Here is a 24,460-nt window from a genome sequence, read left to right on the forward strand (position 1 = left end):
ATGACAGAAGGAGCAATAATCTGAACATTGTTTTTAGCTGTAATTCTCCAATGAAGTAGATTTGGGGAAGCAACATGAGGTACTTGCTTTATTTTTCTTAAATCCGGTTTTTTTCTTTGAAAAACCACAACATTGGACTTGACAGTCTTTAAGGTTATACCCAGCTCTAAGATATTTTTGTAATTATATGGAACAAAGATGGGCATGAAATATACCAAACGAGAGTTTCTAAATTCAGATTCTGACAGTTCAAGTCAGAAAACATATTAAGTGTTCAGGAAAAACAAATCACAATCTTCCATCACAAAATTCAACAAGAACAACAAAAACCACTCCAGAGGCAGCTGTGGTATTCTGGAAGGAATGCTGGTTTGAGTTCCGGCTCTGCTATTTAATTACTGGCTAACCCTGGACCACATACACAATATCTCTGTTTCCATCTCCTCATTTTTCAAATATGGATTCTAATCTTGCCTGAACAGTGCTGTTTACAAACATCGCCTTGTGCTCTATAAAGCCCCATTATGATTTCAACAACCAGCAAGATAATGGCTTATGATATCTAAGTCCTGGCAAGGAGAATGCAGGTGTGTACCTTGCTATATTCAGTTGAACTCTGCATCACATACAGAAGGCTGATAGACCTTTTAGCTTTCCTTTTTCCTCCAGCGGTGTAGTTTGTGGTCATTTAATTTTTACACAAGAGAACAGAAAAGAGAGATAAAATTCGCTAAAATTCAGATAGTCTCTTTGTGTTTGTTTCTAGCCTCAGTGAAGGTTTCGGGGAGAGGGCTGGCTGGTTAAAAGGGTAGAAGCTTAAGAGTTCAAAGAAAGTGTGAGGAGGACAGCACTCACCTGTGGCCTCTAATTGTTCATATTCAGTATGGTCTCATACTGGGAATAATCTAGTGTTTGTCTTATGATCTGTCTACAGAAACAAATATGGAATGTGTCTATAAGTACCACTAGTTGACACACTAGTGACTTTAATTCTCTTACAATAAAATGTTTTGCAATAGCAAGGACTTTGGCTAGGGGAGTGACTCTGTGTGGTGAAACTGTCCTCACCCATTTTACATTTGAGGAAAAGAGATCTTTTGATCACACCCAACACAGTTAACATCTGTACTTTGAACAGCTAAGTGTAGCAGCTGATGTTTAACTGAAGGTAGGGGGGAGATGAGAAACAGAAACAACTGGTGCCAAATGTGAGATTCAATAACTTCGCCTCGGCCATCACAACCAACATCAACCAGAAGGGTGCGGGAGGAACTCACGGAATAAATGGGAACAGGTGTGGCCTGAGGATAAGTAAGTGGGGGCACTGTTTCCATCTTCATGAAGATGTGAGAGGAAATCAAAGCTCTTTAAAAAGAAGGAAATGGAATGCTTGGCTCCTGTAATATCAGAACAAATAATGCACAGCCAGAGGTCATGCCTCACCTTTTGCTTATCTCAGGCACCTCTGCTTGTAAAATCAGTGGGCCATATTCAATGAAACCTTCATTTCAGTTCCATATCTTTTCCCAGAAACCCCAGGAACAGAGGGAGCCAATATCCTTATTAAACCAAGAAGCTCGCAGTCACGAAGAGCTAAGTCTGACGCCACTGGGCCCTTACCTAACCACGTGTCCTGATTCTTTCCGTAATTTCCCACTGCACAACACCCAGGTTATACTGAAAATATAACACATCTGGTTAAAAACAGTACACGTTTCTCATGAACAATAAGCCATCCTTTCTATAAAATGAGTGTAAAATTGCAGGTAAAATGCTGTAGGCAGGTCTGTTTGGAAGGCTATGCCACCCTAGGAGACAAAAAGGTGCGGGAGGAGGAAAACGGCAGACACGGCAGAAAGCAGTCGAAGAGAACGTGAAAGAAGTGGCCAGTTCTGCAACTTTTAGGAGAGCTACCTGCCCTCCAATTTTGAAAGGGTTTCTATTTCTTAAAGTGCTAGGTTTCCCTGGCTGAAACTCACATCTTTCTTCCCTCTAGGGCTGGATCTAAGCTTCAGAGGTTGTTTCTCTGGCCCTAGACAGGGCCACCCCCGCAAATTTCTCCCCCACTGCGCCTGACATCCGCTTCCATCCATGGCTCCATTAACGGAAGCTAAGCACTGTATCGGGGGACTTTATCCACCGCCCAGTGTTATTAGATTCCAGGCTTCCTGGCCTCAGGAAAGGATCTGGCTCATGTATTTGTGTATCGCAGCTAACAAGGAAAGGCAGTCGGGGTACCAGTGCCCAGAGCTATGTGAGCTGTGACTGGACACAGCTCAGGGGCCAGGTGGCATCCCCGGGGGCGCGCGTCCCCGGACTCACGGGGCAGACGGAGGCCCGGGGCTTCACACCTTCCCCTCACCCGGCAACGCGGCAGACCTGACTCGCGGGGGACTGAGCAATATTCATTCCAGGGCCGCGGCCAGCCGGACATAGGCACTCGGGGGCGGTGGGAGTAGTGTGCGCATCGGTGCCGCAGCCCGGAGGGGGCCCCAGGTGGGCTTCCGCGACACCAGGGCCCTCCATCCCCTCCCGTCCTCCCCTAGCGGAGCCTCCATCCCCGTCCCAGAGCCCCTCCCAGTCGGTATCCCCTCCCTGTCCGCGTACCCTCCCCCGCAGGTCCCATGCGAGTCGGAACCCCCTCTCCATCACAGCCCCGCTCCTTGGCGGGGCTCCCTCTCCCTTCGAGCCCTCCTCCAGGTTCAAGCCCCCTGCGGGTACTGACGTCTGACCTGTGCCCAGCGCCTCGCAGCCGTCTGCATCCCGCGCCGCGCGCCAAGTGCGTCCACCCAGAAGCCGGTGCAGCTCCAGGCCCGCCCCGCTGCGCCCCGCCCCGCCCCGCTGCGCCCCGCCCCGCCCCGCTCCACTCGGCCAGGCCTGGCAGCCGCTAGCCCCTTTCCACACTTGACCGCCCTTCCCGGTCCCGGCCAGCGTGCGGGGCATCTGTCGTCAGGTCCGCACATCCTCCAGGCCCTTGACCTTCCCTTGGAGATGTCTCTGGCCCCGGGAACTCCCTAGGCTGTGTGCTTCAGGAGAGGCTGGTTCCTGAGTCACCCAGGAGGACTGCAACCAACCGGGACCTCCTGGGATGCAAAGAGATTGCAGGGCCTGGGAGACGGCGAGGACCCCGAGCACAGGCTGTGGCTCCGAAGAGTGTTACCAAGCCAGGCAACCACTGCGAACACACCGGAGAAACAGCCACGGATCACCGTCCAGCAAAGGAAGAAGGCACCAACGGTCCATCAGGGACCACAACCCAGTTTTTCTAGTTTAAGTTTGGTGGCTAAGTTTGAGTGTCACATAGTTCATTCATTCCTTCATTCATTCAACAAATCTGCCATGTTCCCATCTGATAACAGATCTGACAGGTGGGCACAGTTCTAGGTGCTGGCAATAGAGCTGAGAAGGAAACAAAGTCCCTGTCCCGGAGAAGGGGGCTTCCTGCTGAGGAGCGCATGACTTTCTTTGTGGTATTGTGCTGTGGCAGCAGGGTCCTCTTCTGTAAGCTACTGAGAAGTGAAGCCGGCTGGGCTTCTAGGTCTGATGGGGACTTGGAGAACTTTTCTGTCTAGCTAAAGGATTGTAAAAGCATCAATCAGCGCTCTGTGTCTAGCTAAAGGTTTGTAAACACACCAATCAGCACTCTGTAAAAACGGACCAATCAGCACTCTGTAAAATGGACCAATCAGCACTCTGTAAAATGGACCAATCAGCACTCTGTAAAATGGACCAATCAGCAGGATGTGGGCGGGGCCAATAAGGGAATAAAGGCTGGCCATCGCCGCCAGCTTTCCTGTTCGGGTCCCCTCCCACGTTGTGGAAGATTTGTTCTTTCCCCCTTTGCAATAAATCTTGCTGCTGCTCACTTTTTAGGTCCACATTACCTTTATGAGCTGTAACACTCATGGTGAAGGTTTGCAGCTTCACTCCTGAAGCCAGCCAGACCAGGAACCCACCACAAGAAACAAACAATTTTGGAGCCGCAATAAGACTCACTGTGAAGGTCTGCGGCTTCACCCCTGAAGTCAGCCAGACCACGAACCCACCGGGAGGAACAAACAACTCCGGACGCACCACCTTTAAGAGCTGTAACGCTCACTGCAAAGGTCTGCGGCTTAACTCATGAAGTCGTGCATAGACCACGAACCCGGTAGAAGGAAGAAACTCCCGACACATCTGAACATCTGAAGGAACAAACTCTGGACACACCATCTTTAAGTGTAACACTGCGAGGGTCCACGGCTTCATTCTTGAAGTCAGCGGGACCAGGAACCCATCGGAGGGAACCAATTCCGGACACACAGCCTCGTGGAATGGTTCTGCACTCTGTGTGTGTGTTTCCCGTCAACCCTGTGCACACTATTAAAAGAACACAAGCGCTAAGCCTCCCTCTCAGACCTACTGGTAAGAATCCAGGGCTGATGCACCTATTAAAAGCTTCTCAGGAGGCCGGGGGAAGTCGGGATTGAGAACCACGGGTGTAGATCTCTAAGATGCCTGGCAGCTTATCCCACTGTTGAGGGCACTGGCAATCAGGAAGGGCTTCATGGAAGAGATGTTTGTATTTGGGTTTTAAAGCAGGGCCACAGATAGATATTAGCAGTGCAGAAGGACACAGGATCCGATGGGCAGCCTCTTGACCAAATGGCTGTCCCTTTCTATAAAGTCAAAGAAAATCACTGAAGGATAAAGCATTAGCTGGAGCAGATCTTTTCCTGGTAAAACAGAGTGAATGGGATCTGGTGGGAGGTGGTAATGGGCAAGAGGCAGTGTCATCGGTTAAAAGCATAATGGAGTTGTACACCTTAGAGGGAGGATGGGCCGCAGCTAGGAGCTGGGAGGGCATCTTTTAAATTTGCTGTCAGCTCAGGAACTTAATCACACGTCTCATTCTAGCACTTGCTCACAACCTTTGTTTTAGAAATCGTTGATAGAGTGGAGTCCTGGATGCCTGTTACCCTGGGAGAGGCTATCCTGTGTCACCAGATCACTTTTATGGACAGGCATTTTCTTTTTTAATATTAACCTTGCCTACCATGATGAAACAAAGGTGTGACCTTTTAATTGTATAGTTCAATCGTGAGTAGAGATGCTTTTTTTTTTTTTTTGAGACGGAGTTTTGCTCTTGTTGCCCAGGCTGGAGTGCAATGGCGCGATCTCGGCTCACCACAGCCTTGGCCTCCTGGGTTCAAGTGACTCTCCTGTCTCAGCCTCCTGAGTAGCTGGGATTACAGGCATGTGCCGCCAGGCCCGGCTAACTTTGTATTTTTAGTAGAGTTGGGGTTTCTCCATGTTTGTCAGACTGGTCTTGAACTCCCGACCTCGGGTGATCTGCCCACCTCGGCCTCCTAAAGTGCTGGGATTACAGGTGTGAGCTACCTCGCCTGGCCGAGATGCTTCTTAATATTAAAAAATCTAAACAAAATAATTTCTGCTTCAAATTATAATAATCAGGTACCAGGACAAAACCAGTTTTGTGTGTGTGTGTGTGTGTTTGAGACAGGGTCTCACTTTGTTGCCCAGGGTGAAGTTCAGTGGTGCAATCATAGCTCACTGTAGCCTTGACCTCCAACGCTCAAGAGATACTCCTGCCACAGCTTCCTAAGTAGTTAGGACTACAGGTGTACATCAACACGCATGGCTAACGTTTACATTTTTAAAAATTTCAATAGTTTTTGGGGAACAGGTCATTTTTTGTTACATGGATAAGTTCCTTAGTGGTGATTTTTGAGATTTCTGTGTACTCATCACCTGAGCAGTGTACACTGTACCCAGTGTATAGTCTTTTATCCCTCACCCTCCTCTCACTTACCCCTGAGTCCCCGTAGTCCATTATATATATATATATTTTTTTTTTTGAGACAGAGTCTTGCGCTGTCATCCTGGCTGGAGTGCAGTAGTGCAATCTCAGCTCCTGCAACCTCTGCCTCCCAGGTTCAAGCGATTCTCCTGCCTCAGCCTCCCAAGCAGCTGGGACTACAGGCGCGTGCCACAACGACTAATTTTTTGTATTTTTAGTAGAGACAGGGTTTCACCATGTTAGCCAGGATGGTCTCAATCTTCTGACTTCATGATCCACCTGCCTTGGCCTCCCAAAGTGCTGGGATTACAGGTGTGAGCCACTGCGCCTGGCACATTATATCATTCTTATGCCTTTGCGTCCTCATAGCTTAGCAAACCCTTATAAGTGAGAACATATGATATTTGGTTTCCCATTCCTGAGTTACTTCACTTGGAATAATGGTCTCCAACTCCCATACAAATTGCTGCAAATGCCATTACTTCATTCCTTTTTATGGCTGAGTAGTATTCCATGGTGTAAATATATCACATTTTCTTTATCCACTTGTCAGTCGAGGGGCATTTAGGCTGGTTCCATATTTTTGCAATTGTGAATTCTGCTCCTATAAACAAGCAGATGAAAGTGGCTTTTTCATATGATGACTTCTTTTCTTCTGGGTAGATACTCAATAGTGGGACTGCTGGATCAAATGGTAGTTTTACTTTTAGTTCTTTAAGGAATCTCCATAAAGTTTTCCACAGTGGATGTACTAGTTTATATTCCCACCATCAATGTAAAAGTGCCCTTTTCATCACATCCATGCAAACATCTACTATTTTTTGACTTTTTAAAATATGGCCAGTCTTGCAGAACTAAGGTGGTATTTCATTGTGGTTTTAATTTGCATTTCCCTGATAATTAGTGATGTTGAGCATTTTTTTCATGTGTTAGTCATTTCTATATCTTCTTTTGAGAACTGTCTATTCATGTTCTTTGCCCACTTTTTGATGGGATTATTTCTTTTTTCTTGCTGATTTGAGTTCCTTGTAGATTCCGGATATTAGTCCTTTGTAGGATGCATAGTTTGTGAATATTTTCTCCCATTCGGTGAAGTGTCTGTTTACACTGCTGATTATTTATTTTGCTGTGCCGAAGTGTTTTAATTTAATTAGGTAATATCTATTTATTTTTTGTTTTTGTTAGATTTGCTTTTGGGTTTTTGGTCTTGAAATATTTGCCTAAGCCAGTGTTTAGAAGAGTTTTTCCAATGTTATCTTCTAAAGTTTTTGTGGTTTCAGGTCTTACGTTTAAGTCTTTGATCCATCTTGAGTTGATGTCTGTATAAGGTGAGAGATGAGGATCCAGGTTCATTCTTCTGTATGTGACTAGCCGGTTATCCCAGCACCATTTGTTGAATAGGGTGCCCCTTCCCAATTTGTGTTTTTGCTTCCTTTGTTGAAGATCAGTTGGTTGTATTTGGCTTTATTTCTGGGTTCTCTGTTCTGTTCCATTGATCTATGTGCCTACTTTTATATTGGTATCATGCTGTTATGGTACTGGTATAAATCTTGTAGGATAGTTTGAAGTCAGTTAATGCAATGCCTCCAGATTTTTTTCGCTTAGTCTTGCTTTGGCTATGTGGGGTCCTTTTTGGTTCCATATGAATTTTAGAATTTTTTTTCTAGTTCTGTGAAAAATGATGATGGTTCTTTGATGGGAGTTGCACTGAATATGTAGATTGCTTTTGACAGTATGGTCATTTTCACAATATTGATTCTACCCATCCATGAGTTTTGTCATGTTTCCATTTGTATATATACATGTGTGTGTGTGTGTGTGTGTGTGTGTGTGTGTGTGTGTGTGTGTGTGTGTGTGTGTGTGTGTGTGTGTGTGTGTATGATGGAATACTACACAGCCCAGGCTGTTGCCCAGGCTGGAGAGATCTCGGCTCACTGCAACCTCTGCCTCCCAGGTTTAAGCGATTCTCCTGCCTCAGCCTCCCAAGTAGCTGGGATTACAGGCACCTGCCACCACACCTGGCTAATTTTGTATATATACGTATATACAAATGTCAGTTTCCATTTGTTTGTGTCATCAGTGATTTCTTTCAGCAGTGTTTTGTAGTTTTCCTTGTAGAGGTCTTTTACCTCCTTGGATATATGTGTGTGTATATATATATATATGTCATAGATAGTTTTTATTACCTTGAGGTATGTCCCTTCCATGCCAATTTTTCTGAGGGTTTTAATCATAAAGCGATGCTGAATATATATAATATATATATTATACATATATATAATTAATATATTTTTTATATATATATATGGCAGCTGTTGTAAAAGGGATTGAGTTCTTGATTTGTTTCTCAGCTTGGTCATTGTTGGTTTATAGTGGTGTTACTGACTTGTGAACATTGATTTTTGTATCCTGAAACTTTACTGAATTCATTTATCCAATCTAGGAGCCTTTTGGATGAATCTTCAGAGTTTTCTAGGTATACAATCTTATCATCAGTGAACTGCAACAGTTTGACTTCCTCTTTACTGATTTGGATGCCCTTTATTATAACTTTCTCATGTCTGATTGCTCTGGCTAGGACTTCCAGTACTATGTTGAATAGAAGTGGTGAAAGTGAGCATCCTTGGCGTGTTCCAGTTCTCAGAGGGAATGCTTTCAACTTTTCCCTGTTGAGTATGTTAGCTGTCGGTTTGTCATAGATAGCTTTTATTACCTTGAGGTATGTCCCTTCCATGCCAATTTTTCTGAGGGTTTTAATCATAAAGCAATGCTGAATTTTGTCAAATGCTTTTTCTGCATTGATTGGGATAATAATATGATTTTTGTTTTTAATTCTGTTTACTGGGCATAATATCACATTTATTGACTTGTATATCCCTGCATCCCTGGTATGAAACCCACTTGGCTATTGCTGTCTTATCTTTAAAAATTTTTTTTTCATAAGTGATTGGGGTACTGGTGGTATTTGGTTACACGAGTAAGTTATTTAGTGGTGATTTGTGAGATTTTGGTGCACTTATCACCCGAGCAGTATACACTGCACCATATTTGCAGTCTTTTATCCCTTGACCCCCTCCTACTTTTCTCCCCAAGCCCCCAAAGTCCATTGTATCATTTTATGCCTTCGCATCCTCATAGCTAACTCCCACGTATCAGTGAGAACATACGATGTTTGGTTTTCCATTCCTGAGTTACTTCACTAGAATAATAATCTCCAGTCTCATCCAGGTCACTGCAAATGCTGTTAATTCATTCCTGTTCATGGCTGTGTAGTATTCCATCACACACACACACACACACACACACACACGTATACATATAAAAAACCACAGTTTTTTTAATCCACTCATTGATCAGCATTTGAGTTGGTTCCACAATTTTGCAGTTGTAAATTATGCTGCTATAAACATGCATGTGCAAGTATCTTTTTCAAATAACGACTTCTTTTCCTCTGGGTAGATACCTAGTAGTGGGATTGCCAGATCAAATGATAATTCTACTTTTAGTTCTTTAAGGAATCTCCACACTGTTTTCCATAGTGGTTGTACTAGTATACATTCCCACCAGCAGTGTGGAAGTGTTCCTGGTTCACTGCATCCATGCCAACGTCTACTGTTTTTTTTTTGATTATGGCCATTCTTGCAGGAGTGTCTTCTTTTGGAAGACAATTCTTGGTCTGCTACTGGGCCTTAGTAGAGACTGAATGTTTGACCATGGGCTGCCAAGTTACCATGCAACCTGAGCTGCCCATCATGAACTGGCTGTTACCTGATCCACCAAGTCATAAAATTTGGCATACACAGCACTCCATCAGCAAATGGAAATAATACATACATGATCTGGTTGGAATAGGCCCTGAAGGCACATGTAAGTTACATGAAAAAGTGACCCAAATGCTCATGGTATCTACTTTTGCAACACTGCCTTCTCTCTCACTGCCTGCACCTTTGGTGTTACCAGGAGTTCCCTATGATCAATCGATAGGAGAAGACTCAGGCCTGGTTTGCAGATGGTTCTGCACAATATGCAGACACCACCCAAAAGTGGACAGCTGCAGTACTAGAACCTCTTACTGGGATATCCCTGAAAGACAGCTGTGAAGGGAAATCCTCTTACTGGTCAGAACTTTGAGCAGAGCATCTGATTGTGCACTTTTATTGGAAGGAGAAATGGCCAGACCTGTGATTATGTATCAGTACAGACTGTGGCCAATGGTTTGGCTGGATGTTCAGGGAATTGAGAGGAACATGATTGGAAAATTGGTGACAAATTTAAGGAAGAGGTATATGGACAGACTTCTCTGAGTGGGCAAAACACATGGTGATATTTGTGTCCCATGTGAATACTCACAAAGGGAATTTTAATAATCAAGTGGACAAGATGACCCATTCTGCGGATACTGGTCACCCTTTTTTCCCAGCTACCTCTGTCATTGCCTAATGGTCTCATGAACAAAGTGACCATGATGGCAGTGATAGCGGTTATGCTTGGGGAAGTAACGTGGACTTCCACTCAGCAAGGCCAATCTGGCTTACAGCCACTGCTGAAAGTCCAATCTGCCAACAGCAGAGAGCAACATTGAGTCCCTGATATGGCCAACATTGAGCAGAGACCAACATCAAGTCCCTAGGGTGATCACACAGCCACCTGGTGGTAGGTTGATTATGTGGGGACATTTTCATCATGGAAGGGACAGTGTTTGTTCTTAATGTAATAGACACTTACTCTGGATATTGTTTTGTCTTCCCTGCACACAATGCTTCTGCCAAAACTACCATCCATGGGCTTATAGAATGCTTTATTCATCATTGTAGTATTCCACATTGCATTGTTTCTGATCAAGGAACTCACTTTACAGCAAAAGAAACGGAGCAATGGACCCATGCTCGTGGAATTTGCTGGTCTGATTATGTTCCCCATCATCCTGAAGCAATTGGCTTGATAAAACAGTGGAATAGCATTTTGAAGTCTCAGTTACGACATCAGCTAGGTGGCAATTTCTTGCAGGGGTGGAGTGAAGTTCCTCAGAAGGCTGCATATGCTATGAATCAGTGTCCAATATAAGATCTTGTTTCTCCTACAGCAAGTAGCATTCACAGGTCAAGAGATCAAAAGACAAAAGTGGGAGTGGCACCACTCACTATTACCCCAAGTGACCCACTAGCAAAATTTTTGTTTCCTGTTCCTGACTTTATGCTTTGCTGACCTAGAGTTCTTAGTTCTAGAGGAAGGGATATTTCCATAAGGAAGGGATATTTCCACCAGGAGACACAATAATGATCCCAAGAACTGAAAGTTAAGACTTTCACCTGGCCACTTTGGGATCCTCATATTTCTCAATTAATAGGTAAAGAAGGGAGTTACAGTGTTGGCTGGGATGATTGGTCCTGACTACCAAGGGGGAAATTGGACTACTATTCCACAATGGAGTTAAGGAAGAGTAAGTATATCCAGAATACAGGAAATTCCTTAGGGTATCTTTAATATTACCATGCCCTGTGTTTTATGTCAATAGAAAACTACAGCCCGACCAGGCAGGGCTACAAATGGCTCAAACCCTTCAGGAATAAAAGTTGAAGTCACCCTACCAGATAAAGCTGAGGTGCTTGCTGAAGGCAATGGGAATACAGAATGGGTAGTGGGAAAAGGTAGTTGTAAATACCAGCCATGACCATGTGGCCAGTTACAGAAACAAAGATGGTAATTGCCATGTCTATTTTCTCCTTATTTTGCTATAAACACATTTGTGTGTGAATCTTTGTTATCCTTCCGCTCTTATTCCCTTATCATGTAACATAAGGTGTATTTATAATATTTTATATCATAGTATTTAAGTATTTTTAATTTAATTTTTTTTTTTTTGAGACAGAGTCTGGCTCTGTTACCCAGGCTGTGGTACAGTGGCACGATCTTGGCTCACTGCAACCTCCGCCTCCTGGGCTCAAGCCATCCTCCCACCTCAGCATTCCAAATAGCTGGGACTACAGGCACACACCACCGTGCCTAGCTAATTTTTGTATTTTTTTTTATAGAGTTGGTGTTTCACCATGTTGCCCAGGCTGGTCTTGAACTCCTGAGCTCAAGTGATCTGCCTGCCTTGGCCTCCCAAAGTGCTGGGATTGCAGGTGTGAGCCACTGCACCCAGCCAAGTGTTATAGTATATCAAAGAGTAAACGTCTTTCAAGGATTTTACCTCCTCATCTGGGAAATAAGTTACTGTGTGTTTTTTATTGTATCCAGGGTAGTATTAAGGTAGGTGGAATTATGACCTATTATTTTTATTTGGAGAATAAGTTTGGTTTGAGGAGATGTGTATGGGTGCCAAGTTGACAAAGGGTAGACTTGTGATAATAAATTTTATGTGTCAACATGACTGGGCTATGGGGTGCACAGGTTAAACATAATTTTTGGTGTGTCCATGAGAGTGCTTCTGGATGGACCCGACCACTGGCTGAATTACAGCACTGGCCTTCCTGGGTCTCTGACTTGCAGATGGCAGATCATGGCACTTTTTGGCCTTCATAACCGTGTGAGCCAATTCTTCATATAAATCTCTCTCTCCCTCTAATATATTTATATATGTAAATATAGTTATATGTTGCCAATATATTTATATTAGTAAAATACTACATATTTACATGTATAAATAATACATATACTGGGTATGGTGGCTCACACCTGCAATATATTTTATATATATAAAATATGTATAGTATAATACTAATATAAATACAATATATATATATATATCCTATTCCTTCTGTTTCTTTGTAGAGCTCTAATACATGTGGGTTTATTTTCATTAAATTTGGAAAAAAATGGCCATTTTTTTTCCAAGTATTATTTTCCTCCCCTCTTCTGGATACTCCAGTTATGTATATGTTAGGCTACTTGATATTGTCCCACAACTTATTGATGCTTTGTTTAGTTTTCTTCTGGCTTATATTTTCTCTCAATGTTTAATTTGCATAGTTCCTATTGCTATATCTTCAAATTCACAAATCTTTTCTCCTATAGCATTTAATCTGCTGTTAATCCTGCCAATGTATTTTTCAGTTTAGTTATTGTATTTTTCATTTCTAGAAGTTTAGTTAGGCATTTCATTTTTCTCCCGACTATACTCATGCTTTCTTGTACTTCTTGAAGATATGGAGTGAATTTATAATTCTTGTTTTGATGTCCTTGCCTACAAATTCTAACATCTGAGTCATATATAGGTCTATATTTATAGAATGATTTTTTTTTTCTGGTACTGGGTCTTATGTTCCTGCTTATTTGCATACTAGGTAATATTTTATTGAATGCCAGACATTGTACACGTTATGTTATTGGGTGCTGGATTTCTAAACATCCCTTTAGATACTTTACTTTTACACTGAGGGCTAATTTGGCCCCACTGAGGCAATATGCTTTTGAGAACTGTACCCAATGCCCCACCGTATTAGGAGATCTTCCCAAACTGGCTAGGGAAAACACTATTTCTGGTCCTGTGTGAACTCCTGAAATTGTTCTGCCTACTCTTCTCTGCTGTTCTTTCCCCAGCCTCAGTAGTCTCCTTACACAAGCGCATAGCAGTACTCAGCCCAAGTCTTGAGGGACTGCTCTGCAGATCTCTGGAACCCTCACTCTCCGCAGTACTTTTTCTTTGATACTTTGCCTCACAGATTTTTCTCATTTTGCCCTGCTGGAACTCTGAACTTTGTCTCCTTAATCAGTGAGACTGTTGGACTCCTGTTTTGGTTTCTTTTTTCTGTGATCAGCCTGGAAATTCTCCAGGCAGTGAGCTGGGGATACTTGCAGGCTCATCTCACTTGTCTTTCTCTCAGGGATCACAGTCTTGCACTGCCTGTTGTCCAATGTCTGAAAACTTTCACTTGATATATTTTGTCCAGCTTTTAGTTGTGCAAGGAGGGAAGGTACTTCTAGTCTCTATTATTCCATCATGATTAAAAATAGAATTCTGTTTTGGTTAACAGTTTTCGTCTTGTTTAGGTAGCTTCTGTCTATTCCTATGTTAGTTAAACTTTTTATTAGAATGCTGTTAAATACTAGAGAAACACCTTTATACATTAATTCATAAAATCATGTGGGCTTTCTTCTTTATAAATGTAATGATTTGTGTAGATAGGATTCCTATTGTTGAATAACTTTTGCATTTCTGGAAGGAATCCTCATTGGTCAAGTATTTTACATTATTAAAAACAGTAACAAAATGACTGACGTGATGGTAAGTCCCTGGATGACTGGTGTGTCACCTTAAGAGCTGCCTGTCTGGATTGGCAACATCCCAAGGGTTTCATCACAAAGATTGGCCTGCTGGAACTTAAGCAGCAAAATGAATTTTTTTTCTAATAGAGCTGTTAAAAATTCTGATGGGCTCTTTGACAATTTAAAGGATTCTTTTTTACATTTGGAAGCAGCTTTTCATTTTTTAGACTGATTGAAGTTGTCCCACAATGCCCTGATGCTCTTCTCATTTCTTTTCATTGTTTTTTTTCTCTTTGTATTTCAATTTGGATGGCTTTTATTGCTGTCTTCAAGTTCACAAATCTTTTCTTCTTAGTGTCTAATCTGCTATTAATCTCATCCAATGTATTTTCATGTTAGACATTATAGTTTTAATTTCAGAAGTTCAATTTGGGTATTTAAAAAACATCTTCTATAGATCTACCAACACGTTCAGTCTTCTAAATTTTTGAGCATATAGGATACAATTATAATAACTATTTCCACTAATTCTATAGTCTGTGTCATTTCTGGGTTGTTTTTCATGTTTTTTTCTTTATATTAAGGGTCATATTTTCCTGTCTTTTTTTTTTTTTTTTTTTTGCATGCCTGGTAATTTTTTATTAGATGCAAGATATTGTGATTTTGACCTTGTTGGATGCTGCACCTAAAGGTGGATGGAAGAGGAAGAGTCTTGGGGGCTACCATCCTGGCTGGAGAAGCTGGCACGAGGCTCCCTCTTGTGGATGCAGCAAGGTAAGAAAGTAAAGTGGACATTCTCTTCTGGAGCAAGTGGCCTCCAGCTCTGCCTGTGGACTGAAACATGCACTTGCATGCTGTGGCTTAGCTGAGGGCTTGTAGCTCAGGACAGAAGCGCTGATGGTGACAAGAGCAGGGGAATGATATGGGAGAGGTACAGCCCCAGCCCCAGGACACAGCAGATCTCAATATTGGGAAGCAAGGAGGTCAGTATCAGTAAAGTGAGCTATAAGAGAGAAAGGAAAGCAGCTTTGCAGACAGAGGTGGAACCAATTGAAGGGAGGAGGGGAGCTCCTTGCAAAGAACATTGCAGGTAGTGTCTAGAGGCTGTGGGGGTCATTCTCAGGCCATCCAAGAACTCTGAGAAGATTTGGGGGAAGCCGGAATTTCACTGTGGTTGCTAGGATGGGCTCAAGCCAGAGGATATTTTTATTTAAATGCCATTATTTTTGTTTTTATTTTTTGACATTAACCCTCTCAGGTTAGTGAGCCTAGAGAATACCTGTTATAAATGAAATATAATTCTGAAATGTTAATGTGTGGGAAGGAACAAGTAAGGCTTGAGAAATACAACCTGGGCATATAATGATGCTAGAGAATTTATAATCTTTGCCTGAAAGTTTTGGATGCACAAAAGTCCCTTATTTTATTTATTTACTTAATTCTTACTGAGATTGAGACAGTCTTACTGTATAATGCCTAAAGATCTCATGTAAGAGTGATACTAGCTGTTTTTCCCTATTAGTTTCTTTTTCTTTTCTTTCTTTCTTTTTTTTTTTGACACAGTCACTCTGTCGGCCAGGCTGGAGTGCAGTGGCACGATCTCGGCTCATTGCAACTTCTGCCTCCCGGGTTCATGCCATTCTTCTGCCTCAGCCTCCTGAATAGCTGGGACTACAGGTGTGTGCCACCACGCCTGGCTAATTTTTGTATTTTTAGTAGAGACAGGATTTCATCATGTTGGCCAGGCTGGTCTCAAACTCCTGACCTCAGGTAATCCACCCGCCTCGGCCTCCCAAAGTGCTGGGATTACAGACGTGAGCCACCATGCCCAGCCTAGTTTCTTTTTTTAAAAAAAATTATTTTATTTCCATAGGTTATTGGGGAGCAGGTGGTGTTTTGTTACACGAGTAAGATTTTTTTTTTCTTTTTTGAGACGGAGTCTTGCTCTGCCACCCAGGCTGGAGTGCAGTGGCGCGATCTTGGCTCACTGCCAGCTCCACGTCCCGGGTTCATGCCATTCTCCTGCCTCAGCCTCCTGAGTAGCTGGGACTACAGGGGCCCACCACCACACCCAGCTAATTTTTTGTATTTCTAGTAGAGATGGGGTTTCACCATGTTAGCCAGGATGGTCTCGATCTCCTGACCTCGTGATCCACCTGCCTTGGTCTCCCAAAGTGTTGGGATTACAGGCATGAGCCACCGCGCCCGGCCACATGAGTAAGATCTTTAGTGGTGATTTGTGAGATTTTGGTGCACACATCACCCGAGCAGTATACACTGCACCCAAATCGTAGTCTTTTATCCATCACTCCCTTCCCACCCTTTCTCCCTGAGTCCCCAAAGTCCACTGTGTCATTCTTATGTCTCTGTATCCTCATAGCTTAGCTCCCACATATGATTGAGAACATACAATGTTTGCTTTTCCATTCCTGAGTTATTTCACTTAGAATAATGGTCTCCGATCTCATCCAGGTTGCTGTGAATGCCATTAATTCATTCCTGTTTATGGCTGAGTAGTATTCCATTATATATGTATACTGCAGTTTATCCACTCATTGATTGATGGGCATATGGGTTGGTTCCACATTTTTACAACTGAGAATTGTGCTGCTACAAACATATGTGTGCAAGTATCCTTTTCATGTAATGACTTCTGGGTAGATACCCAGTAGTGGATACCCTAATATGTTTTCCAAACTTTTAGATTTCTCTTCTTCTTAGAAATGCCGATTATTCTTTGGTTTGGTCATTTAACATAATCCCAGACTTCTTGGAGGCTTTGTTCATATTTTCTTATTCTTTTTTCTTTGTCTTTGTTGGATTATTTTGAAAACCTTGTGTTTGAACTCTGAGGTTCTTTCTCCTGCTCATTCGCTTCTATTGCTGAGACTTCCCAGAGCATTTTGAATTTCTATAACTACATCCGTTGGTTCCTGGAGTTTTGATTGCTTTTTACTATATGCTACCTATTTCATTGAAAATTTCTCCCCTTACTTTCTGTATTTTTTTTTTATTTCCTTAAATTGGGCTTTTCCTTTTTCTGGCACCTCTTTGATTAGCTTAGTAATTGACCTTAAGAATTCTTTTTCAGGTAAATCAGGGATTTTTTTTTTGGTTGGATTCATTGCTGGTGAGCTAGCATGATTTTTTGGAGGGTATTAAAGAGCCTTGTTTTGTCATATTACCAGAGTTGGTTTCCTAGTTCTTCTCATTTGGGTATGCTCTGTCGGAGGGAAGGTCTAGGGCTCAAGGCTGTTGTTCAGATTCTTTTGTCCCACAGGGTGTTCCCTTGATGTAGTACTCTCCCCCTTTTCCTAGGGATGTGGCTTCCTGAGATCTGAGCTGTAGTAAGTATTATCTCTCTTCTGAATTTAGTCACCCAACAGGTCTACCAGGCTCTGGGCTGGCACTGGGAGTTGTCTGTACAGAGTCTTGTGATATGAACCATCTGTGGGTCTCTGAGCTGTGGATACCAATGCCTGCTCTGGTGGGAGGTGGTGGGGGGTGAAATGGACTCTGTGAGGGTCCTTAGTCTTGGTGGTTTAATGCACTATTTTTGAGCTGGCTGGCTTCCTGCTGGGAGGTGGCACTTTCCAGAGAGCATCAGCTATGGTAGTATGGGAGGGATCAGGTGGTGGGTGGGGCCCTAGAACTCCCAAGAGTATATGCTGTTTGTCTTCAGCTACCGGGGTGGGTAGGGAAGGACCATTAAGCGGGGGCAGCGCTAGGCATGTCTGAGTTCAGACTCTCCTTGAGCGGGTCTTGCTGTGGCTGCTGTGGGAGATGGAGGTGTGGCTGTGGCTGCTGTGGGGGATGGAGGTGTGGCTGTGGCTGCTGTGGGGGATGGAGGTGTGGCTGTGGCTGCTGTGGGAGACGGAGGTGTGGCTGTGGCTGCTGTGGGAGATGGAGGTGTGGTTCCCAGGTCAATGGAGTTATGTTCCTAGGAGGATTATGCTGCCTCTGCTGTGTCATGCAGGTTGTCAGGGAAGTGAGGAAAAGCTGGCAATCACAAGCCTCACCTAGCTCCCATACAACCCAAAGGGCCAGTCTCACTCTCACCATTCCCCGCTCAACAGCACCAAGTCTGTGTCCAGGCAGTGGGCAAGCAGGGCTGAGAGCTTGCCCCAGGCTACCAGCCGCCCAGCTGTGAGAGCTGTGAACCCTTTGTGCTTCCCTGCCTGTGGTCTGCACACAGGATTCACGCCCTCCCTATAGTTCTGGCCAGGAGACTTCTTGTTCAGTTAGAATTGTTACAAAGTTCAGCTGGAGGCTTCCTTCTCCCTGTGGCCTTTTCCCAGTGCCTCTGGTAGCCCTCCCCAGTGACCCCTGGGAGGTAAGGCAGAAATGGCTTGCTAGGGCACCCAGAGAGCCCACAGGGATTTTCCCACTGCTTCCTCTACCCCTGCATTTCACTCGGCTCTCTAAATTGACTCAGCTCCAGGTAATGTCAGAATCTTCTCCAGTGATCTAGATCTTGAGGTTCTCCAGTGAGGTTGTGTGTTTGGGGGTGAACGATGCCCCTTTCCGACTTCCATAGTTTGGGCACTCACGGTGTTTGGGGTGTCTCCCAGGTCCTGCAGGAACAATTCACTTTCCTCAGAGGGTGTGTGGGTTCTCTTGGCTTTCCTGATTTCTTCCTGCAGTCATTCTGGATCAAAAGTTCATGATGCAATACTCCACATGCTGCTCTGTCCATCTGAGTGGGACTGCAATCTAGACCTGCCTCCTGTCTGCCATGATCCTCCCAGAGAGATAGTAGCTTTGACACTCATCTGTGTGGATGAAAAAGCCACAGGACACTTTAATTTGTATTTTAGTATTCCTCATATATTTTCTGCATTCATTTACATGTCTGCCTCCCCAGCAACTTCTTATGGCACCATGCTTTGTAATTACCATGTGCTGAGTGGCTACTAAGTGACAGATATTTATTTATATGTTTTATGTGGCTTAACTTACATACTCTTCTGAGAAGCTGTTTAAATTTCATTCTCTTTTATTTTCGTTTCCAGGTCTAGGAAATGGAGGCACAGTGAGATAAAATAAGTTGCTCAAAGCCATATGGCAATTAAGACTTGAACTCTAAAAGGGTTTTATTTTTATTTTTATTTAATTAATTAATTTTTTTGAGACAGAGTCTTGCTCTGTTGCCCAGGCTGGTGTGCAGTGGCACAATCACAACTCACTGCAGCCTCAACCTCCTGAGCTCAAGGGATCCTCCCATCTCAGCCTCCCAAGTAGCTGGGATCACAGGAAGGTGCCACCATGCCAGGCTAATTTTTTATTTTTAGTAGAGATGGGGGTCTCACTATGTTGCCGAGGCTGGTCTTGAACTCCTGGGCTCAAGCAGTTCTTCCATCTCAGGCTCCCAAAGTGCTGGGGTTACAGGCTTGAGCCACTGTGCTCGGCCTGTTTTATTAATCTCTAAGTGCCCTGCATCTGCTCTAAGGAGTGTGGCATAGTCCTTGATACTGGATAACTGAGTAACGCAGGTAGTTTGTATGAGAAGTGCAGTAACCACATGGTGAATGGAAGATGATGCTGTACACTTGCCCGGAGTTCACAGCTGGGACACTGTGGTTACCAGGACGCAGCTTCCAGAATGGCTGACTAAACCTAGAAAATGCAGACTCTACTGGGTCTTTGTGTTTGTTTTTTAAATGGGAAAATTAATTCTGCCATTTACCTTCAAAGAGTTAGTGGGAGTGACATAAAATTGTTGATAAAAATCTTTGGAAGTCTCAGTGAGGGGATCTGCTATAATGAAATGATGAAATAATTGATGAAATTATTTCGTTCGTAAACAGTCTAAGGGCCAAGGGAAGAGAAGAGTGACATAGAATCTCCTTTCCTTGAGATCTTAGAATCACGCCTGCCTCCTTACCTCCATCCAGGACTGTTGAAAATCTCCTAAAGCAGAGACTTTTAGGCCTACATGTACTTAGCCTCCTCTTCCCACCTCCTGTTCATCTCTGTTTCCAATGTTCCACTGCCATCACTGCCAGGAAGTTCTGCAGAGAAGAATGAAGAAGAACCGTATGATCCTAAACATGTTCTCTGAAGATATTATCAACTCACCATTGGCATTATTTACTGGAATGTTTTTATAACCTTTATTTGACACCTCTTCCCATCATTTAAAATAAATCTGGTGCTTCCCTGAATAATCTCTTGAGATTTGTACATGTCTCCCAGCATCATATTTGTCCTTTTAACAAGCACACTCCTTCCACTGCTCACGGCCACCTCGGGTTCACTACAATCAGGGAATCTATGTCTTGGAACAATCAGGTCTATATCAAACTTGAATTTATTTTCTTTTGTTTCTGAGAACTGTAATTCCACTCCAAGGCCTATACTGTACCCAACAGAGCTGCATATATGTTTAACGAAAACATGTCTTAGAATATTCACAATACTTCTACTACTTATGCCCTCAAACTGCAAACTACACAAATACCAGAGAATAGAATGGATGAATGAATTGTAGTAATATTTATTGAATACAATACAATAATGATAATGAATTAACTGGAACTATATCCAAGAAGGATGAATCTCACAGACATTATGTTGGCTGAAATGAGCCAATCACAGAAGTGTACATATTCTATAACTGCTACAGAAAGTTCAAAGAACAGGCAAAACCAATGCACAATGTTAGAAGCTGGGACTGCATTTATCCTGGGGTAGGGGATGGAGTATTGGCTGGAAGTAGGGGTGAGGAGGCCCTCTGCTGTTTTTGTTGTATTCTCTTTATCTGGGTGCTGGTTTTGAGGGTGTGTTCACTTTGTGGAAATCCACTGAGCTGTAAACTTATGACTTATGTACATTTCTATATGTGTGTTTTTATAAAACTTATAGAAAACAAAGAAGAAATATATTGCCATATATTGATTGGACTCTATTCTGGGCTATCTTGGAAACTGCAGCTTGAAGACAGCTAGGCCTCAGCATATGCCCTGACCTCCTGCAATCTAAGCTCTGGATCCTGGTCAACTTTAGGAGAATAATCAAGCCAATTTTCAGAGAAGCAGTTTCTATGTCTTTCAGGTCCTTGTGTCCTAAGGGATTAGGAGCATTAGGGACCTGGTCTCAGTGTCATCCTGAGAGCTCATCCATTCTCTGGTCATCCCTCAAAGAAATGCCAGGCTCCTGAATTCATCTGCACAAACAGAGCTGGCCAGGCTACCTGCTGCCCGCCATCCCATTGTCTTTCCTGCATTGTTCTGGGCCTCTGGCCACATTCACCTTCCAAAATAACTGTGCAGTTGTCATCATTGTTTAGGAGACTATTTTGGAACACTGGCTTAGCTTGGTGATGTGTAGAGATCCAGGAAGGGCCTCAGCTGTCAGGAGGGAGGCCCAGGGCCATCAGGGAGCTGGGGGTGGTAAGAAGTGACAGGGATTGGGCTTCAGGAGGTGTGGAGGGGTGCAGGGGGAGCACCATTTCTGACAAGTGTTCAGTCTTGGTGTGGAGAATTGGAAAGAAAGGAAGGATTTGGGGGGATTGGGTGCAGGTTGGAGGGAAGCTGGGAGGGGAGAAAAGAGTGAAGGAACATTAGATTGATTAGTGCTGGAGGAAGAGGTAAGGAGAGACTTTGTTCACAGAGGAGGGGCTGGGAAGTGAGGGTATGAGTTGAAGGGCACTAATGGTACGCTGACATTGTTTCAAGAGTGGTTTCTATAGCCTGGAGGACTTAAGGACAGCTGTTGGGAATCTTCTACGGGGTGATAGAAAAGTAAGTGGGAGAAAGGGGGTGTGATGATTGATGGGCAGCTTAGTGTCGAGTCAGGTGACATCCTGCCATGTTTAGCAATGTAATAGGTGGTCAGATGACCTCACAATCTTCAGGGCTGGGAGATGGCAGAACCTTCTCACAGGGGTTGTGACAGAGGAGTTGGGTAGATGTGCCCTCAGCGTAGATGTGTTCTCAGTGGGCAAAGGTGGAATTCCCTTCTTTTCTGTTTTCTCTTGACATCACAGGCCTGCAGAAACAGCATACCATGAGTGAAAACCCCTCAATTGCATGGGTTTTTGCACCCCCATGATTTGACAGGGTCTCTAGCTCTTTGAAAGTCTGCAACAAGACAGAAGAAAAGTCTGGGCTCCTGTGGGGGTGTTACGTGTGCTTGTGTACAAATTAGCCCCCGCAGGACTCTGCAGCTCCACGTTGCTCTGCTGGGCACTGGGGCCATGTGCTCTGTTGGTCTATGGGAACCTCTGTCTCCCTAGAGTTACAGTTTAAGAGAGGGGTTTCCAAAAAAGGTTGCTAATGTCCCAGGATTTTATGGACTTTAAGTAAAACTTCTTTATTTCTGTTGTACTCAGAATGTTTTGAAGCTTTGTTCCTAGGTTACCTCACGGTGCCTGAATTCTTTCCTTTCTTTTCTTAGACATGGGGTCTTGCTCTCTCACCCACGCTGGAGCGTAGCAGCTATTCACAGGTGTGATCATAGCACACCACAGCCTCCTGGGCTCAAGCAATCCCCCTGCTTCAGCCTCCTGAGTAGCTGGGACCATAAGCAGGAGCCCATACCCAGCTTCAATTCTTTTTTTCCTACAGTAAGTTCTGGTCCAGAAAATTTTGCAACTCACCCCCGCCCTTCACTCCACAAAAAGACTTCCACTGGGATTCCTGTCAAAATGCCAGACTCACTTGAATCCCTAGGATGGATCCAGCCTCGGTTTAAGTGCAGATTCCTGCTTCATCTCAGAGCCTGGCTGTTTTGAGGAGCAGGTGGTTTTACCCATCCACCCACTGGCCCCTTGCTTCATTGTCTAGGCCTGTCCTTTCTCACCTAGTGTCCTAATCACCTCCTCACTACCTCACAATGGAGAAAGCTCTGTGTTGCTTTCTTTCAGGATTTTCCTGCTTTTCAAAAGAGCTAGGGCACTATGTGCTTTCATGCAGGACCTAAGCAAATAAGGACATCTCAAGGAGATGCCTAACTCTTAACCTGGTGCCCACCCCACCCTGGAGAGGACAGTTCTTGTTCATAGTGTACACAATTGTTTATGTCAAAGACCCAGTGAGTTTGCAAAGACCTCTTAGGACTAATAAGTGAGTTAAACAAGTTTGCAGGATATAAGGTTAACACACACACACACACACACAAACAAATCAATTGTATTTCTATACATCAGCATATTAGGGTTCTCTAGGGAAACAACCAATAGGATACACACACACACGTATATATGTGAGAGGTACACACGTGTGTGTGTGTGTGTGTGTGTGTTTAAAAAGAGAGAGGGAGAGCGAGGCAGAGATTGGTTAGTTTTAAGGAATTTGCTTGTGTGATTGTAGGGGCTGGCAAATTTGAATTCTACAGAGCAGGCTGTCACGCTGGAGACCCAAGGAAGAGCTGATGTTGCAGCTCATGTCTGGAGGCCGTCTGCTGGTAGACCTCCCTCTTTTCCAAGGAACCTCAGTCTCTCTTCTCAAGGCCTACAACTGATTGGATGAGGTCCACTTACATTATGGAGGGTCATCTGCTTTACTCAAAGTTGATTGATTTAAGTGTTTATCACATCTAAAACATTTCTTCACAGCATCATCTAGATTGGTGTTTGAGCCCAAACTGTCTACCATGGCGTGGCCAAGTTGACACATAAAATTAACCATCAAGGCTGGGCGTGGTGGCTTACGCCTATAATCCCAGCACTTTGGGAGGCCGAGGCGGGTGGATCACAAGGTCAGGAGATTGAGACCATCCTGGCAAACATGGTGAAACCCCATCTCTACTAAAAATACAAAAAAATTAGCCGGGAGTGGTGGCAGGCGCCTGTAGTCCCAGCTACTCAGGAGGCTGAGGCAGGAGAATGGTGTGAACCTGGGAGGCGGAGCTTGCAGTGAGCTGAGATCGTGCCACTGCACTCCAGCCTGGGTGACAGAGTGAGACTCCATCTCCAAAAAAAAAAAAATTAACCATCACAACCAGAAATGTGTAATCGGATAGGAAAATTGAAAACCAGTACCACATAGAATACCAAAAAATGAAATAGATAAACATCTTACTGAAAGCTACAAAATACCAGTGAAAATACTCAAAGAAGATATAAACAAATAACAAGAAACACCATATTTGAAGATTGGAAGACTTAACTTTAAAAAGTTGCCAATTCTGCCAAAACTGATATAGAGACTTAAAACAATTCCAGTCAAAATCTCACCAGGACATATTGTTATTATAGACAAGCTGATTCTAATGTTTACATGGAAAGTCCAAGGACTAGAATAGCTAAAACAACTTTGAAAAATAAGAATAATGGTGTAGGAAACATGCTACCCAGTTTTAAAACATACTACAAAGTTACAGTAATCAGGACAGTATGGTATTGCCTGGGAACACAGAGCTCAATGGAACAGAACCGAGTCCAGAAAGATAGCTGCTTAAATATGGCCATGTGATTTTTGACAAGGGTGCAAGGGTAATTCAATAAAGGAT

The 24,460-nt window shown here is 43.7% G+C and overlaps 1 protein-coding gene and 2 long non-coding RNA genes across 5 annotated transcripts in view; 1 reads left to right on the forward strand and 2 right to left on the reverse strand.

The window, feature by feature from the left end:
- Nucleotides 1-2,963, reverse strand: part of PRSS3 (serine protease 3) — a 48,063-nt gene extending 45,100 nt beyond the window's left edge. The window contains 2 exon segments of the mRNA XM_019033541.4: nucleotides 2,733-2,856; nucleotides 2,859-2,963. Of these exon segments, the coding sequence (XP_018889086.4) occupies nucleotides 2,733-2,856; nucleotides 2,859-2,963 (229 nt within the window).
- An 832-nt stretch (nucleotides 2,964-3,795) lies between these two features.
- LOC109028754 (uncharacterized) lies at nucleotides 3,796-20,175 on the forward strand. The gene is made up of 3 exons (XR_008668663.2): nucleotides 3,796-4,404; nucleotides 14,654-14,782; nucleotides 19,021-20,175. It is a non-coding gene; the product is annotated as an uncharacterized lncRNA (long non-coding RNA).
- Nucleotides 10,582-23,740, reverse strand: LOC129524752 (uncharacterized). 3 transcript variants are annotated; one of them, XR_010130416.1, is made up of 5 exons: nucleotides 22,669-23,740; nucleotides 21,850-21,997; nucleotides 21,260-21,390; nucleotides 19,893-20,019; nucleotides 16,310-18,780 (listed from the first exon to the last, which is right to left on the reverse strand). It is a non-coding gene; the product is annotated as an uncharacterized lncRNA (long non-coding RNA). The 3 variants fall into 3 exon arrangements; XR_010130415.1 differs by lacking the exon at nucleotides 16,310-18,780 and adding an exon at nucleotides 10,582-10,877 and having other exon boundaries at nucleotides 21,260-21,997; XR_008668661.2 differs by having other exon boundaries at nucleotides 21,260-21,997.
- Between the last annotated feature and the right edge of the window lie 720 nt (nucleotides 23,741-24,460).

Source organism: Gorilla gorilla, chromosome 13, assembly GCF_029281585.2.
Source record: "Gorilla gorilla gorilla isolate KB3781 chromosome 13, NHGRI_mGorGor1-v2.1_pri, whole genome shotgun sequence".
In the NCBI taxonomy this organism is placed as follows: domain Eukaryota; kingdom Metazoa; phylum Chordata; class Mammalia; order Primates; family Hominidae; genus Gorilla; species Gorilla gorilla.